The sequence below is a fragment of the Rosa rugosa genome, chromosome 7, assembly GCF_958449725.1.
Source record: "Rosa rugosa chromosome 7, drRosRugo1.1, whole genome shotgun sequence".
In the NCBI taxonomy this organism is placed as follows: domain Eukaryota; kingdom Viridiplantae; phylum Streptophyta; class Magnoliopsida; order Rosales; family Rosaceae; genus Rosa; species Rosa rugosa.
Window position 1 is genome coordinate 32,759,754 of NC_084826.1, and position 20,073 is coordinate 32,779,826.

Here is a 20,073-nt window from a genome sequence, read left to right on the forward strand (position 1 = left end):
TCGGGTTGGTTTGGTTAATTTGGGCACTTTTTGTAATCTATGTAATTAGATCTGAGAAAACAAAGTCATGTACATCAATCTATGATGCACAAACACGGGCACGGGATACCATACGATTTGATACGTGGATATGTTTTCTTTAAAAAAAAAAAAAGATGCGATACGTTTAGGATACGTCAATTAAAATTATATATATATGGGTTAATAAACACACACTGTGAAAGAATATCTTTTCTGAAAACGGAAGAAAAGGCATTGCAAAACAAGCATAGTAAATACAAAAGCAAAAGTCTATCAATCCCACTTCTTTCTTGAGAACTTTACTACAGACAAATCAAACATCGAAAATAATGTCAACTATAGATTTCATTTCGATCTATTTGAATCTTTGTAGCCTTTAATCCTTTAATACAGAGCTTCAGCTGCTGGTTTGTTCGTTCACGAAGTAGAGGAATTAGAGAGCGAATGTGAAGAGAGAAGATGCGGCTACTGCTATTTTTAGGTTTCATTTGATACCAAAATATCAAAATTACCACCCCCCCCCCCCCCCCCAAAAAAAAAACATATTCAAAAGAGATCTACGCGTATTCCAGACGTATCCATATAGTCAACCTCACTCCGTAGTCAACGGATATGCTAGAAAGGTATCCAATACACACTTATGGCGTATCTATATCCGATACAGATACGATACAGCATAGTGCGATTTCTGAAGTATCCATGCATCATAGACATCAATACATGCAATGCATATGCTTATTTTTCATTCCTAAAGCAATTCATCTTTCATTTACCACAAAAACCCAAAGACATAATGAGTAAATCAATTATTCATAACAGCATAATGTCATAAATTACAAAAAGTTACAGGCTTTGCATTTTTGTAGAAAAGTCAGCAAACTAGCAATATAACTTATTACTTCATTTTACTAGCAACTTCACAACTTCACAAATTCACACTCTTAGCAGTTGCACAGTTCACAAATGAGTTACAAATCCCAAATTGTTCAGGACTCCAAGGAAATCATAAAGTGAGTAAACTAATAATAATATGATATGAAGTTCACAATTTTGAAAAACCAAATAACCAATAACACTGACAATAAAACAATGAGCAATGAAGTAAAATAGTGAATGAAATACTTCAATTTATAAGCAATGGTGTGAATGACAAAATTCTAACTCTCCAAGGCTCCACATTGCAACTTTCATTCATTGAATTTGCATCGCAAGTAGTCGATTTGATAACACATCAGAAACAACAACAAAGTGAAGTGAACAAATTCAAAATGAAAATAAGACTACAAAATTATAAAATCTAACCATCAATAAGAATCATTCTTTTCCTGCTTTTGCAGCATCAACTGCCTTTGATACTTTTGTAACCTTAAAAGATTTTGAGGTACATGGTTATTCACTTGTAGCTACGTCTTCTACTGCTTGTTCTGCAAAAATAAGTAAAAATAACATTAATTTACATAAATTAAGATAAAACAAGTTTTTTTTTTTTTTTTTGACTTTGTCAAGGGGAACCCAAAGGCTTCCTAGGCCCAAGATAAACCCCTTCGGCGCATGTGAAATGCTCCAACTGTGCATTGCAGCACAGTGCCTGGCCACTTTGACAGCTTCGGGATTCGAACCTAGGTTGGGGAGCACACCCAATTAGGCAAGAACCACTAGGCCACTTGCAGTGGTTAAGATAAAACAAGTTAATAAACTTTAAAACTTTACAATCCACAAGGTATAAAAATAATATTGGCAAAAATACAAAATGACTAATTAATATACCTTGCTCCACTTGTTCATAGAATTCCATGTCATCCTCAATAATAGGAACATATAGAATGGTGTAAATGCTCTCAAATTTAAGCCAATTCTGAAATCAGATTAATGCCTCAACTGTTTTGAAATTTAGAGAACTCCTAAAGCAAGACTCACTTTCCATTGTGGAAACTTGTATAGCCAACACATCCTTGGCAACTGCAGCAAAGTTAGGGTACTTCATCCCATTCATCTTCCACCACATCAAGATCTTGGATTTAGTTCCTTTGGGAGGATTCTCAATTGGGTTCAGCAGGTATCTATCAACCTCATGAGCAACAACCACTTGATTTGAGTTTTCAAGTTCTCTTTCCTAGTCTTCAAGCAGGTCAACCATTTCACCAGACATGGACTTTGAAGTAGAGTTAGTGCCTTGGTATATGCTGCTCTCTCCACTTTTACGTTTATCTCTTTTGGAACTCTTGGATCCTAGAGAATATCTTGAAGATGCATACAGAGGATACCACAAGCTGTTTCACCTCCCCATACTTGCTTTTCACCATATTCCCCATACTTGCTCTTCACCATATCAACATCATCTTCAGCCATTGGATAACTCTTTGAAACTTTCTGAGCTTGTATCTTGGATCCAACACCAAATAAACCAATAGCAGCTGATTCATGTCTTCTATGCTTCCAAAATACTGAGAGAACTTGTCTCTCATCCTCATTGCTATATCATACAGGACTTTCTCAGTGTCACTTCTATATCATACAGGACTTTCTCAGTGTCACTTCTAGTGCATATTTTTAACTCTTTGAAACTTTCTGAGCTTGTATCTTGGATCCAACACCAAATAAACCAATAGCAGCTGATTCATGTCTTCTATGCTTCCAAAATACTGAGAGAACTTGTCTCTCATCCTCATTGCTATATCATACAGGACTTTCTCAGTGTCACTTCTAGTGCATATTTTTAACTCAGTGAACAATTCGTCTATCTCACCCTGAATTACCACTATATCATGTAAAGCTTTTTGTGATGTGGGGTAGTTTGAAGCACTGATTCTCTTTTGTGACATCATAAAACACTTTTAGAAACCTCAAAAAAATTGCAGCTCTTTCCCAATCCTCATCAATAGGTGCCCCTACCCTTTTTCTACTCTTTTTCTATCTTCTCTGAGCTTGAAAATCATCATCTTCATCCTCATCAAAGTAGTTGAGATGCTTACTCTCCTCCTCCGCTGCCATTTTGTCAGAGGATTTTTTTAGTCCTAGAGTTGTACGTATCCAACATTATATATGTGGAGTTCCACCTTGTTGGAACATCTAGAACCCTCACTATTTTACTCTCAAGCTTTTCATTCAACCTTGAAAAATGTCTAACCTATTTGAAGAACTCCTTACATATCTCAGCTGATTCCTTATGACAACAACTGATTTATCCATCATCTTAAACACTGGTCTCGTTATAAGGTTTATAATGTGGGCTAGACACCTAATATACAAGTACTTGCCTCCTAGAATAGGGGGTTTAATCTAACCTAACATGTTCTTCCTAATGGCACTTGCATACTCAATAGAGATGGTTAACACTATCTATCACCCAATCAATCAAGCGTGCCCCCAACAACTTCCCTATGTTAAAGCCTTGGTGATTAGAAATCCCAAAGAAGTTTAGTATTATTTTGTGCAATTTCCACCCACTATCAATAAAATGGGCAGTCAATACCATATAATTTATATCCTGAACCGATGTGCATGTATCGGTTGTTAAGCAAACACAATGAGACCTCACCTCATTCTTTTTTTTCTTTTTTTTTTTGACTTTGTCAAGGGGAACCCAAAGGCTTCCTAGGCCCAAGATAAACCCCTTCAGCGCATGTGAAATGCTCCAACTGTGCATTGCAGCACAGTGGCCAGGCACTTTGACAGCTTCGAGATTCGAACCTAGGTTGGGACATACATTGGCAAAAACAGTTTAATTACCAATAGAACAATAATTGCATTGAGTTCGTAGTTTAGTACCAACCTCAACTTGCTTTCCATCAACGAACTCGAAGATAGGTTTGTCAATCTTCTTGAAGTGCTCCCACACCTTGGTCTTTTCTTTTTATGTTGTAGAAGCTACTAATCTTACCTCTGGATGTTTGGGAGAGTCTTCGGTACACGGTGTGAAGATACACGCACCACTGAGATTGGACGGTTTTGAGTGATAAATAACAGACCCCATATATGGACGGCTGAAATTGCATAATTGGTATATGTAGACTTGCACCGCCGTGTATAGAAGAATTTTCGTGAATGTTTCCTCTTTCTTTGATCTTCTGCTTTTTTGCCGCAAAATTTTTGGGTCAACAACATTCGAAGGTTCACGTGTCTTGGTTTGGGTATTTGGATTTGTAAAGGTCGATACCATGAGAACTCAGAGGAATTGATGTAATTGAAGATGAAATTTGGACTGTTTTTGGAAGGAAATTGTAATATTACGATGATATTCTAATAGATTATTTGCTATGATCAAGTAAGCTGACCCTATAATTAAGAGGCTGTATGCATTATGTAAGGGTACAATCAGTCATCTCGACTCGCACAGACCATCAACCTCAGTGTTGAATATCAAACAGAGAATACAAACGGATTCACCTTGCCATCCTGAGTAGGTACAGGACTCGCCTTGGCAACCCCAAACAGAAAAAATAAGGGACTCGCCTTATCCCAACCCGTTACATCCCCTTTGGTTTGAAGCTTTGGTATGTTTACAAACACTTTATATCGATAGGATGAAGTCTGGAAAGGTTTGACAGAAGTCCTTATTAGCATAACACAAAAGAAGGTAGAAAGTCCCCTTTGGTTTCTACCTGAAGTAATCTCTCTCTAGGTCACAATCCTTCGAGGAGAAGTTAAGAAAGCGCAACGACAACAATAACTTATTAGTGCTGTCACGTCCGTGTTCAACAAGAAGAAGATAGCTTGTACTTGGTCAAACAAGAGCTATTAGTAATATGCTCTCATTAACACATGAATTGACCAATCAATAGCGCTCCACTCTGACGTCCAATAAGAGGAGTAAAAGAGGAAAAGAAATGGTCCTAGGTCTAACTCACCAGTTACACGTTCAAATCATTGATAGGACTAACTCAAGGTCCCCCAAAGCCAAAAATAAAAGAAGAAAAAAAATCTTGTTCAGACTGGAGAAAAATCACTTGAAGCTCAAGATGGCTACATAAAGCGAGCAAAACATAACTCCTTGACAGAAGTAAATACAGCATATTCATATGCTAGTGCTATTTCACATCTGCAGTCAACTCAGGGTATATAGAGATACAAATAGAGGTTACATGGACCAGGAAACAGACAAGTGTGGATAGCCTATATACAATAATGTAGAAAGACCTACCAGACCTACTATGCTTACTAGTATGGGACAAATATGTCATCCTTTCAAAACATATGTAACCAACGCCGTCAAGAAATAACATATGCATATATATCAGCTGCTTCCACATACAGACACTTTATTTACGTTACTTACATTACAGTTGAACTGTAAACCTTGTCTTCAGATTGAGGATGGCGAGCAGGCCTTGCATAAGAGTAAGCTGAAATGGTCGAACCAGTCACGCTGAGTGAGTGCTTAGCAAGGCTAAGACTTTTCTTACTTGCCAGCCACACGAACCAAAAGAATCCAATCCAACCTAGTAAGGGAACAGAAAAATCTAGTAAGAGCCTCAGTGTGATGGGAACTGGCATCATATTATAGTTGAATTATAGATCTAACAAAACCCAGCAATTATCAGGATAATGCAGAACATGGATTTAATCTCAAAGCTTCATACCAACTGCAGCTATATACAAACACCATAGCATACAGAGAATCAAGTGATCAAAGCGAACTAAGGTTAATATCTTCTGATTGCACAAGTAGATTCACTAAACATGTAACCACGCCACGATATAAACATTTGAAATTGATAAAAGGGAAAGGCACCTGGACCAATAACAGAGACGCGTAGGACCCCTCAAGCGTTAGACAATCAAGTTACTCAACTTTGACTCTAAATTTCAAATATAAAATAAACTAAAATAGTGTTTCTAGTTTTGCCCGATAATTGTAACTGCATGGAAATTTAGAAACCAACCGCTATAACAGGGTGATAGGTGCTATGGTTCTGTCTACAAACTTTTAGAAAATAAAATTTGATCTAAATAAGTACTAGTGAGAAAATAACATTGTACCTGTAGTTATCAGAACAGCTATAATCGCAGAAATTGTTGTCACGGAAACAACAAAAACGGCAACTGATAGTGCTCCAATGTATATAGCTGCTATACAGGTAAAGAAGAAGGCCAAGAATCCTCCTGCAGCTGCCAAAGATAATAAAAGCGAGATAACAATGGCATTGAAAGTTGCTGCCAGGAAAAAAAGCATGAAGACAAGCAATCCTGTCAAAGCCAAAAGAGTGATTGTGCCAACCTGCAGCAAAAGATTCAATTGTTAACTAAATTCTCTATCTGAGTTGTAGTGTAACTCGACAGTTCGATTGATCCAAATTAAACTAATTTTAAAATCCAAAAACAATAGGAAATTGAAGTCGCAAAAGGATTGCATTTTTTATTGTCATTTACTAATTATCCAAGCATATTATAAATAACCGTATCAAGAAGACAATTATTAGTGGTACTTAAGTATATCACAAAAGAGTCTGAATTATAATACAATTGCAATGAATAGTAGACATATCGATGTATAAAATGCCATAAGAACAAATACCCAAAAGCTCTGCGGCCTAGAATAACATCCAACTAAATGCAAGCTAAAGTAACAGAGAAAACAAGCTTTAACAACTTGAACTAAGACTAACACAACTAATATAATTAAGCTTCGGTTATCTGTCACAACTGTGGTGTGAATTCTGTGATCTATCAGATCCCCCAACTTATGGAGGGGAATCTAACCAAAGTAAACCTCAGAAAGGATACATCTTGGACAAGGAGATCCCCACATGTAACCTTTTCCTTGCAAAGTGATAGCCTATGACAATTTTCTTTGTGGTAGCAGGAACAGAGGACTCGGCGACCTAGAAATAGCTGAAACTAGACAGCAGAAAACGCTAGATGTCTTTTACAGCAGATGAAAGGCGCCTCAATTGGGTGGTGCATACCCTTCAGATAACAACTACCAGGCCTGCTAAATGTTAGATGAAAGATGTCCTGTCAGATAAAAAATGAACTACCATGCTTCTTAAGAGAAGCTTCACAGGACATCTGTGAAGGTCTGAACTCCTGATCTTTATTTTGTGAAAATATTGGGCACATTGCTCTTGATTGAAGAAGACAGCAATGTTCACCTGCTCAGTAACTGAGCAGGAAACTTATGCTCAGTTACCCAGCTGAATGTATTCAATTTCTAACTAAACAAATGTGTAAGTGACGAAGGTGCTTCACTCAAATTTTGCACCGAGCTGGGCCTTTAATTGGCAGAATACAGTATATCCTTGTGAAAATAATACCATCATTGACATCTAAAAGCCTAAAATAGAATATCCAGGGTTTCTGAGAAATGGAGACCTTGGGGTGGTTAAGGCATACTAGTAGAGGAGCAGATGAATCAATAAAGCCCTAATGTTGACATATTTGTATCTGCTCTTTTAAGCTACCATTGAGGAAAGTAATCATTAAATAAATTTTTTGAAGCTGCTAATACATCAAAAGAGAATGAGGCCTACTATCGTCTTTTCAGCCATGGGGCAGAAAGTCTCTTTTGCTGCCAACATCAAGATAGATGTCTGTTCTGCAGGCCTAATCGTAAGTACGCCAGCTTTCATAACTTGGATTGATGTGAGTAGCAAACTCTCCATTGTCGCCCATATGAAATAGGGACACAGCACTGATTTATCACAAACAATGCAATTCCATTTTATGCCTTAAAAATGGAATTGCTTTGATACTTCAGGGGCACAAGCATGTGGAATTGACTCTTATGAGATCCCAAATATTGGAAAGGAGGAAGATAAGTGTTTGAGCAAGAGCTGAAGAAGAAACAGCTAGGTCAATCAAATCCCAAGGAAAAATTTCTCTTTTCTCAGAAAAAGAAGAAACTTGAACTGTCTGGTAACTATTTCTCAGAAAACAATTAAGAAAATCGAAGAGAATCTCAGAAGAAAGTTTGAGACTGTGTGGGAAAAGGTATGCTTCAGAGATACTCTAGGGCATAAAGCTCTAATATCATGTGAAATATAGGACACAGTTTCTGGGTTTTTATTTTATTTTACTTTTTATAATTTTTCTATTACTTTTTGAAATTAAGAAAAACTTTTACTAACATAAAGGAGGAAAATACAAACTAGGGTGCAAGCCTGCAAGGTGTCCACTATTGAACTAACAATTTTAACAAACACTAATGAATACATTGAAATGAACATAGAAAGACATGAAATCAAAGCAGAACAGCTTCCAATCCATAAATATAGCATACAAAGAACTATCTAAACTCGGGAGTAATACATGCCTAGAGCAAAGCCAAGTAGTGAACTCTATCCCACACAAGTGATCTATCTCTTCCCCCTAGCTCTGTCAAAAAATCTCTTATTCCTTTCCATCCACACCACTCCAAAACTGCCATCTTAGCACTTAACCTCCCAACACCATTCCTTTCTTCTTTCCTCCTAAGAATTTATACCTCACACAATACGGTCCTGCAATGTGCTGAAGCATGCCATCTGAATTAGCCCCCATAAATTAATTTCTGCCATAAGGGCATTACATTTGGGGCAACAAAGGAGCAAATGATCTGTAGTTTAAGCACCATTTATACGTATCACACACCAATGTGGGGATAGGCACCAAGAAGTTTGTCCCTCTGAACTGAACCAGAGGGGCAATAGTCCAATCTAGCACCCATTTCCATATTGCACTTGAATAACCAAAAAAAAAGGAACAGAAGAGTTATCCAATAGCTGTTTTGAGTGTGACTTACAAGATAAGACACATGTATGAACCAACTTCCACACTGTACCATCCAGCCTATATAGAACCAAAACTAGTGTTTCAAAGGTAACTAGTATATCAGTCAACTCCCACCTTTTGAGCACTTGGATTCCTTCAAACCCAAAATTCCAAGCCAGAGGCCCATACCCAAGCTAGTGGAAAGATAATGAAATCGGGAAAGTCTGTATAACCTAAATAAAAAGATTACAGATAGTGTCCCCTCATTCCATATCTCTCCAAGGGCTTGGCTTGATTCTCTTACCACAGTATTTTCTCATGAATGGAAGATAGTCTCATTAACAAGCACAGTTGCTCGGCAGCCGTATGTAACTAACTAAAAGCAAATTGAGCTATGATCAGGTGATACAGCTATCAAAAATACTGTGGAACTTGTTCACCTTGTGACCCTTGTCTCTTTTGGCATAATAATAGTAAATATGAATCAAGGATCATATACTGGACAATCATACATAAAAGTGTATAGGAGTCAAGGAGGAAAAACAAGAAAAGCCAGAAACAATTAGAGATCCAAAATCTGATCGATTTGTTATGTTAGAGAAATCTAACCATGAGAGCAACAAAATCTGAACTAAAAATGAAGATCAATAAATTCCAGCAGAAGCAAATTAAACTAGTTGATCGAAGAGCTCACAGAGATGACGAGGAGTGCTCGGAGAGGACTTCCCTGACGAGTCCAGATACGAACGCTGCGTCCGGTGTTTCTAGAAGCTTCCCGAAAGAGCGGACCATTCTCGGCGAGAGAGGTCTTGATCCGGTGAAACAGCGGAGCACCACTGCTGGGGTCCGGAAACAAAATGGCACCAATCAAACGGTTGACGACACCCAACAGAGTCTCGTCCTCTCGCTGGATCAGTTTGACCGCGCCTTCGCTAACCTCCACGTCGACTCCTCCACCGTTCGCCCCCGCCATTAATTTTGTGGATTCCACTACCTGACTCCGGTTTCAGGATATTTTTGTTTCTCTTCGTTTCTTGCTTTTTTTATTAGATGAAATTGACAGTTGAGTTGACTGCTACTCGATGCCTTTTTTGGCGCGTTTTAAGCCTAAACGACGAGAATGACCGGGTTTTTCCGTTGGAAAAATTACATTGGATTCTTTTATTTACTAAAATTGCAATTCATGATTTTTTTTTTTTTTTTTTTTGGGTATATGTTATAAGTGGTAAGTGGTTCTCTTAGTTTGGGGTCATGACTTGTGTTTATCTCTTTGTTTAAAAATATCTAATTTTAGTCTTGTGGTTTGATATATCAACTAATCTTGGTCCAACTATAACATAATGTATAACACCGTTAGTGAGGCCCTCACGTGCGCGTCACGTGCTGGGGTAATTTCGTTTTTTACCCTTAAACCACAATCACTTGTTCATGAACCTAAATATGATTCAGTTGATGAAGGAGTTGCACAGAGATTTTCTTGTTTGCCTTCCTCTGGTTCAAGGGCGGATTCAGATAGATAGGTAGCTGGGCTTAAGTCCCATCAAACACGTTGGGCCGGAAAAAAAAAAAAAAAAAAAAAGTCTAGGTATATACACCCCTTTCTTTTTTTCTGTTTTTTTTTTTCGGAAAGCTCTTTCTCTTTCTCAAGCCCACCCGAACTAAGACTCTTGACCAAAATTCCAGAATTTGGAAAATTTGTGCCGCACCTTGGTTCAAACAAGGAAGTCAAAAAAATTTCCTATGTTCTATAGATTGATTTGACTGATTTTGACTATTCCTGTTTCTACGGCAATCATTGAAAGAGTATTTTCAGCTATGAACATTGTTAAGAATAAACTTAGAAGCAAGATGGAAGATGAGTTTCTTGGTGATTGTATGGTCATTCACATTGAGAAAGAGTATGCTGAATCGATCAACAATGAGTCAGTGACTAAAGAGTTTGCAGCTTCATGTACTCGTAGAGTTAGATTTAGTTAGTTTATGCTCTTGTATTATATTGCATTGCATGTTAATTTTATTGTTGAGTTTGTTCTTTGATTTTGTATATCCATTTGAGGGGCTCATTACGTCCCCACTTGACCAGGTGTATCTTTTTTTTTTTTCAATTAATAAAAATTTCGCTCACCGTCGAGATTCTCCCACTATATATATATATATATATATATATATATATATATATATATATGGTGATCGTTAAGATATCAAACTAGATTAAATCAATGGACGAACCAAATCTGTCAAACTTAAACCGTTCATACTTATAATCTTAAATTGTCATTTTGAATGCCTTAATTATAATCAATTTGGCTGAAAATTTGCAGAAATGATTTACATATTAGGACCTAAAAACTGAACGGTTGAGATGTGAAAATATGATCGAAAAGTTGGTCAAATGCCCTATCCCTAGAAAAGATAAAAAAAGGGATCCCTCACTAGAAGGGCCCTGTATATATATATATATATATATATATATATATATATATATATATATATATATATATGTTAAAAAGTTCAAGCCCCACCAAGGTTGTAATACTCGATCCGCCGCTACTCTGGTTGCCGCAAATGGTTTATTTTCGTGAACACTTTCATTACTTCGGCCAACAAAGTTACAAAGGAACCCATCACGTGTGTGGCCCCGTTAAAATGAGAACCTAAACGTAACCCTGTACTGACAAACACAGCACGCTCTAACTGTAGGGAGAGAGAGAAGGGCAGTACTCAAAAGAATGCCTCATATGGACCCTAAACCTCCCCTACCGAGCTCCGTTTCATTATTAACAGTACAACGAAAAGAATATAAAAGAAAACTAAAAAAGAAATTAAAGAAAACTAACTATCAAGCTCCCTAGCCCAATAGCCAACCAAAAGCCCATGGCCCATGACAAACCCTAGCCACCGTGGACCCAAGCCGCCAGCAGCCATAGGTCCGAAGCCAGCGACAACTCCACCACCAGCAACCCTGCCGTCTGCATCGTCGGTCTTTCCATCTCCGCTGCCAACCACAAACTCGCCACCCAAATCAATGAGCCAAACCGTAGAGCTTCCTTGAAAGAGAGGGTCTTGAAGCACTGAGACCACCGTCGCTGGATTAGACGCCGGGAGGAGCCCCGCCATCGACACACACTGGCCCGCAGCACCACAGCTAGCCATGGCCACCAACAACATCAAGAAAACCGGATTGAAACCTAACAAAGGATTGGGGGAATCGAGGGAAACAAGGAAGGCAAAACAGAATGCGAAGAATGAATCCAAACTGAGGAATTAGTCTGAATTCAGGGAAGTGGATCAGAGATCTGATAACAAGGAGGAATAGAGCAAGATCGGCCTTGCGGCTACAAAGGGAGGACGAGGAGAAAGGGTTTCTCGCTCGGACTAGATTTTGCTCCTTCTGCCGCATTATATATCAAGATATAATCCACAATCTGTAAATTATTACAATTCAAATTAGGTAAATAATGGAGTTTCAACGAGATTTAGGAGTTAAGGACGGGAAATATATCTTAGATGTCCTAGGTTTCAAATCTTGTCAAGCAAAGAAACAAGATGTAATTATTGGTTTCCTATATTACTAATTAGAGTATGCAATTATCACCTTGAGAAATAATTGTGAAATTGCCACAATGGAACTGATAAGGGGAATATGAACAAAATAGCATATGCAAACAGCAATTTGCCAGAGGTAGCTACATATGCAAACAACAATTTACAATTTTTATTTTTTCCCAGAGGAAAAGATTCTGATAACTTGGATGTAAAGAAAAGTAACTTAATCTGGTTCCAGAAAGGTCGACATGTGGCGGTTGTTGAAGACATGGCATCCAGTATGTCAATCTTACCATATTTCATACTAGAAAACTAAGGCCATCTTTAACCCACAAGGCTAAAAATAGCCCTGGGGGCTAAATTTTAGCCATGATTTTTTTTACTATTCATCGAGGTGACATCAACTGTCTTCAACCCATCAAGGCTAAATTATAGTCTTAAAATATATTTTAAAATTTTGAATATGTATTATATATACAGACACACACACACACACACATATATAGAGAGAGTATACATACATATATATGTGTGTGTGTGTGTGTTATATTCATCGATGTGACATCAACTGTCTCCAACCCATCAAGGCTAAATTATAGTCCTAAAATATATTTTGAATTTTGAATATGTTTTACACACACACACACACACTCTGTGTGTGTTCTTCTTTTTTATCAAATTCTTATTTATAGTAATTGAAATCATTTTTATGATAAAAAAATATTTTTCCAGTTGTACTTTTCAAATTCCATGTATTGCTTCACAATCAATGTTGTAGATTTCTTATTCGATTTTATATGTGTGGCATATGTTATCTTGATGGAATATTTTTAAATTCTCAGATATGATTTCGAGGCCACGTTTTTCGTTGTGATTCGTTTGTGAAATTTCGAAATGGATATAAGGCAATTTTTGGCTTGATCGCATCTTATCAAATTTTCGGATAAGATTCTTGAATGACACGCGTTCCATCTTCATTAGATTATCAAATTTTGAAGTGGATATGATGTCTATATGGCACTCGTGATCTTCAGCAAAAATAACTTTATAAACTGAGTGCTTGAACTAGCATAACTCCCAAAATAACCTACTTCTCTCTAATTACATTCATCAGCTTCATACTTTTTCTTAAAAAAAAAAAACTTTTGCAATGAGTTATAATTGGTTCGATAAGTGGCAGAAAAGATTACGCACGGACGAGGAAGATGATGAAGAAGATGAAGAGTGCCATTTGTTACTCACTTCAACTTGAAGATTGGCTCCATTTTGGTTCATCATCTCGGCACGTTTGATGCAAGAGTGCCATTTGTTCATTTGAGGAAAAACATATCTTTACTTCTGAGATTTGAACTCTCCCACGTCCTTTCTACCAAAATTATGTCTTGGATCTCCATGAATTTTTGTTGGACTGGGTCCAAAGACCATCTTCCGATTGACTTGTACCATTGACAAAATTTTAGGATACTTTCACGTAAGCAATGGCGAGTGTTAGATCTTCCAACAGTGCCCAATTCACACTTCTTTTCAACGAACCAACCATTCTTCGATAAAGAAAAAATAAATAAGAGTTAATGATTGGGAGAAAATAAAAGATTGAGAATAAAGAGATATATATGAGGAAGTAGAAGGAAGATGTGAAAAAATAAGGTTGAGGTGATATGTATTTATAGTTAAATATATATATATATATATATTAAGAGAAGAGGGCTTGGCTTTTGGGTTCATCGGACATCTGGAGGTTTACCGGAATATATGGATTTGCGTCTCATGGAGATCGCGTGCGGACTTGGGATTTGATCCGTACTCTGGCTGCTCATACATCCTTGCCATGGCTGGTGGCAGGAGATTACAATGAGATACTGAGCAATTATGACAAGTCTGGAGGCCCGCCAAGAGGCGCGGCTCCAATGGCCCGATTCCAGCAGACGCTGGTGGATTGCAACCTATCCGATATGGGATTCATTGGATCACGCTTTACGTGGTACAACAGGTTCACAAAGGAGAGACTTGACAGAGCGTGTTGTTCAGATACCTGGGCTAATATGTACCCTTGTACTAGGGTTGTAACTCTTCCCCCTAACAAATCAGATCACAACCCCATAATGATAGAGATTAGTTCTGAGCCTGTTGTCCATGTTTCAAGAGAGAGGAGGTTCAGGTTTGAGGAGATGTGGATGCAGCACGTTGAATGTCCCTCAATCATTCAAAAAGGTTGGGCAACTCCTTCTACTGGTAATCCGATGAAACAGATTGGTTTGAAGATCAATGCAACTGGTCAGTTATTGAGGACTTGGGATGTAGGCACTTTCAGGCAACGACAATCTGAAATGAAGTTGTTGCAAGATAAGATGAACAATATGATGCGTCAGGCTTTCGATCCCTTGCAGTTTGAACAACAGAAAGTATTATAGTTTCGATACAATGAGCTGCTCTCAATGGAAGAAACTTACTGGCGACAACGGTCTAAAGTTCTTTGGCTAAAAGATGGGGACCGGAATTCTGCTTTTTTTCACAAGAAGGCATCTAATCGACGTAGTCGGAATAGGATCAAAGGCATCATGGATGCACAGGGTAACTGGCAAACTAACCCGGAGTTGATTTCCAATATGTTCATTGATATTATGAGACTATTTTCAGGTCTGAAGGTTGTGATGTGGAGGCTATCAACCTAGTGCTTGACAAGATACGGCCTTCTGTAACAGAGGATATGAATTTGTCTCTCCTGGCTGAGTATACAGATGGTGAAATCAAGAAGGCATTATTTCAAATGCACCCTTCAAAATCGCCAGGCCCAGACGGGATGTCTCCTGCCTTTTTTCAGAAATATTGGCATATAGTGCATTCCGATGTGTGCTTAGCAGTGAAGACCTTCTTGTTGACGGGGCAGTTAGATGCACAAAGCAATTTCACCCATCTGACACTGATTCCCAAGATTAAAGAGCCTACTGCCCCTTCAGACTTTAGACCAATTGCTTTATGCAATGTAGTCTATAAGATTGCTTCAAAAGTGTTAGCGAATAGGCTTAAACTTATTTGACCTGATATAGTTTCTCCGCTCCAAAGTGCCTATGTTCCGGGTCGCTTGATCTCGGATAATACCTTGGTTGCCACAGAAGCTGCACATTTCATGCATAAGTTACGTCGCCAAAGTGAAGGTTTCTTCTCTCTCAAACTTGATATCAGTAAGGCTTACGACAGATTGGAATGGAATTTTCTCACTGCTATTTTGACTAGAATGGGTTTTACTAGAAAATGGATCGATGTTGTTCTTTGTTCTATAAAGTCAGTTAGTTACTCCATTTTAATGCAAGGATCTCCGGTGGGTTATATCATTCCTTCTAGGGGTATCAGGCAGGGAGACCCCCTCTCTCCCTACTTGTTTATTCTTTGTGCTGAAGGTTTTTCAGCGATGATTTCAGATGCAATTTCTCATGGCTCTTTGAAAGGCTTGTCTTTGTGTCCGGGAGCACCAGTTCTCCATCACCTTTTATTCGCTGATGACAGTTTTCTCTTTGGGGAGGCTACAGAAGTAGAATGTCTTCAATTCAAGAATTTATTAAATGTCTACGAGCGTGCTTCTGGACAAAAAATCAATTTGGAGAAGAGCAGTGTGGTTTTCAGTAAGAATGTGCCTCCAGCTGATAAGTCCTATTTGGCTTCCATTTTAGGGGTGCAATGTGTTGAGGATCACGGCAAGTATCTTGGTCTTCCGCTTCATGTTGGTAAGTCTAAATCTGCTATCTTTGCCTACTTGAAGGAAAGGTTGACAAAGAAATTAGTTAGTTGGCGTACAAAGATCTTAAGTGCTTCAGGCAAAGAAATTCTTATTAAAGCTGTAGCTCAAGTTGTTCCATCGTATGCCATGAATTGTTACAAGCTGCCAAAGGCTCTATGTGATGATTTACATCAACTCTGTGCACAGTTCTTTTGGGGTGGTACTGATGAACATCGGAAAATTCATTGGCGATCTTGGGATCGTATGTGTTTGACCAAGAGTGAAGGTGGAATGGGCTTCAAGAACCTGCATGCACATAATTTAGCGTTGTTGGCAAAGCAGGGGTGGAGATTGCTTTCGAAACCAAACTCGTTAATTGCAAAACTCTATAAAGCAGTGTACTTTCCAGATCGTTCTTTTCTAGAAGCGGATATGGGAGACTCTCCTTCTTATTCTTGGAGGAGCATATGGAAGCCCGTCCGGTGCTCCAGGCTGGATTATTTTGGCAAGTTGGTTCCGGGGTGGACATCAACATTTGGCATGACGACTGGATTCCTAATATTCCAAGCTATCGTATTCATAAACCTGCTCATTGTAGTCTTTCTTCAGTAACTTCCCTTATAAACCATGGTAATAAGACCTGGAACTTAGGGTTGTTGCAAGCTATTTTTCCAGAAGACATTGTAGCTGCCATTATGAGTATTCCTTTGAGCTTTCGGCGTAATAAAGATCGGCTCACCTGGAAGCTTGATAAGAAAGGTACGTTCTCTACTAAAACTGCATACTGGATTGCTCGTGATATGGTGTTGGGTTCTGTGCTGGCATCCTCATCTACTGGGGACCCCTTTAGCCATCTTTGGAAAACACTGTGGAAAGCTAATGTACCTGGCAAAGTTGCCATATGTATTTGGCGTGCTTGTCATAATCTGCTCCCAACAAGGGAAGGCTTAAGCAGGAAAGGTTACATTGGTGAGTTGGGGTGTCTTTTATGTGCACATAAGGTTGAGTCCATTGGACATGTTTTCTGTGAATGCCCAACAACAAGGGCTATACTCAATGCCCCTCCTTTTGCCTTTCAAACTGTGGTCACGCCCTCCTTCAGTTTCAAGGAATGGTTGTTGGAGCAAGCCTCCAATCTTTCTGCCAATCTTTTTGCTACACTGATGATGCTTCTTTGGGGCCTATGGAAAAATAGAAACGACAAGCTCTGGAACAACTTGTCTAGACCTGCTTCTGCAATTGTGGCACACACTTTGGGGTGGTATGAAGAGTTCATACAAGCCAGCAAATCCATTGATCAACCTTCTTCAGTGAAAATGAAAGGCAGGCCATCTTGGCGTCCTCCACTTGCTGGAATGCTGCACTTGAACATTGATGGGGCCTTTGTTCCTTCTCTAAATTATGATGGTGTGGGTGGTGTTATTCGAAATGAAAAGGGAGAGTTTATAGCTGGGTTTGCTTCTAGAAAAAGCCATGTGATTTCAGCGTTGCATGCTGAGTTGTTGACAATTAAGCATGGATTGGAATTAATCCAAGCATTGGCCTTGACTAACGTCATTGTACTTAGTGATTGTATGGTGGCTACTAAGGCCATTGGTGAACCAGGGGAGGATCTCTCCCAGCTTGGCATCTTGGTAGAGGATATTAAAGAGTTGTTGCATGAGTTGCCTACTGTCGGTATTCAACACACCTATAGAAGTGCCAACAATGTAGCTCACAGGTTAGCTAGCCATGGATTTGATTTCAATGTTCAGGAAGAATGGTTCACAATTGCTCCAGAATTTGTTCTGGATGCCATCATTTACGATTGTACTCGTATGAATCAATAATACAAACTTTTCTTTGTTCAAAAAAAAAAAAAAAAAAGAGAAGAGGGCTTGCTCTCCAAAACTGAAAAATTTGACGAATATAACCCTCTAATATTAAAAAACTTTAGAAACTGAAATAACCAACAGGGGCAATAATGTCATTAAATTCTTTAAAATAAAATAAATAGTAGTTATTGTTGTAGAAAACTGCTTTGGTTAAAAAACTACCCACTTCCTTACCAAAAAAAAAAAAAAATACCCACACACAGAGTATGGGCACATGCTAGTTATTATTACGAGAAGAGAGTTTGCTTTTTAAAACTGAAATTATTTACCAATTTAACCTTTATATATAAAAAAAACTCTGATATATAATTAATCAATAGGGATAATATAGTAAATTGCAAAATAGAAAAAAATAAAAAAAAAAAGTAGAAAACATGGTAGTTATATGAAAAACTTCCCTACTACCATTAACTTCTCTCCACACACATAGTGGGTGGGCAATGCTAGTACTATTATTAAAAGAAGAAAGTTTGTTAGCCAAAATCAAAATTTTTGACAGAAATGACCGTAAAAGATTAAAAAACTTTGAGAGTTAATTAAATTACAAGGACAATTATGACATTTACAAAATATATTTTTATTAAAAAATAAACAAAAAAAAGCCACAATCCACTTTTCTCTTTCATGATCTTATGTCTGCAATAACCGTTTTCTTTATTATTTTCTGCAAAAAAAAAAAAAAAATTTACACATGCAGAGCATGTGTGGAGAAATACTAGTATTTATAAATAACACACACACAAAGGCTAGATGACGTCAACATAACTAGTCGTTGCTAACGTCAGCACAACTTGCCGTTGCTGACGTCATCTAGCCATTTATAGCTGTCAGATTATAAGATGTAATCAATATAGACCATTGATTTAAAAATTTGAAAATACACTCACATATGTATGCAAGCTGTATCACATGACGTGGGCCTCCCCACTTTATGATCCAATCAGTTGGGCCTCCCTACTTTCTGATCCAATCAGTTGGACTAAGATTAGTTGATATATTAAACCACATGACTAAAATTAAATACTTTTAAACTACATGGGCAAACGCAGTCATGATTTCAAATCACGAGAACCGTTTATAACGTTTACCCAAAAAAAAAAAAACCAAAACCAAATTAAAATTTTCCAATATTTTCTGATTTCTTGACCAAACGACGATTTACTAAGGTAAAAACCCCATCAAAATATCTATATATGTTTTCTCTCAACCCTAGCCGCCGTCGGCAAGGATTTCAATGGCGATTTCTTTCGCCAATCACAACTCTAATTGGTGACGTTTTCTTGCCTGGAGAGGGGAAGAAGAGCGCTGCCCTATTAGCTGCAAAGGCCGGCCTTCAAGAGCGAGACTCGTGTGCCAATCCCCCGACGGCGTTGTCTCTCCACTTCCCGAAGTAGAGGAGGAGCGTTGTGACTTGACCCGAATGATTATGCGCTCCAATCTGGGAGCATTGAAACCTCAAGGGAAGGCCGGCCTCCAGCGTTGGTTGGTGGCGGTGGGCAGTATGGCTCTCCTGGGCAAGCTAGAAGGGCTGGAAGTTTTGAATGAGGGGGGTCGGACCCGACCACGCAGAGGCCGTCTAAAAGTTTCTGAAGATCGGCGGAGATGGCTGGAGTAGATGGTGGTCAAGGCGGGCTGGTTACGGTTGGTTGCACAGAGGGATCAAACAGGGCAGTGGTTCAGGTCCTGTGCCCAAAGTAGGGCGATGAAGATTGCGGCGCTCAGATTTGCAGGAGCGGTGATGCGCTGGGGTGAGCTTCCAGATGGGACGGCCAAGTTTCTGAAGCAAAGGGCTGCTGATACGGCATTGCGCACATGTGCCGGCGACGGAAAAAAGGTGGTGTCCAGTACTTGTTGGGTGCCCATAGTATGTTGGAGGCCCAAACCTCGTTGGGTGCCCAATCTGTTTTGGGTGTCCAAACTAATGTGGAGGCCCAAATTTAGGGGAAGGCCTAAATTGTTTTGGGTGTGCGATGCTACTTGGAATTGGTCTGGGCCTCACGTATGGACTAAGCTAACGGACTTGGGCTCTCTAGGATTTTGTATTTGGGATCCAGGAGGCGTAATCCAGCAAATTACACTTCTATTCTCTATGTTTGCAATAAGTCTATATACTATGTTTATGTGTCATAGTTTAATAGGCTTGTTCTGAATCAGTGAGCGATAAGTTCAAATATAGTTGGTCCTATGTACTACTGTGGCTCCTCCACGAAGTCTTGTCTGGCCATTGTT

The 20,073-nt window shown here is 38.6% G+C and overlaps 1 protein-coding gene across 1 annotated transcript; it reads right to left on the minus strand.

Moving 5' to 3' along the window:
- Positions 1–4,988: 4,988 nt before the first annotated feature.
- LOC133721565 (uncharacterized) lies at positions 4,989–9,760 on the minus strand. The gene is made up of 3 exons (XM_062148216.1): positions 9,404–9,760; positions 6,001–6,238; positions 4,989–5,459 (listed from the first exon to the last, which is right to left on the minus strand). The coding sequence occupies exons 1-3, from the start codon at positions 9,680–9,682 to the stop codon at positions 5,293–5,295; spliced, it is 684 nt and encodes a 227-aa protein (XP_062004200.1). The 5' UTR covers positions 9,683–9,760; the 3' UTR covers positions 4,989–5,292.
- Between the last annotated feature and the right edge of the window lie 10,313 nt (positions 9,761–20,073).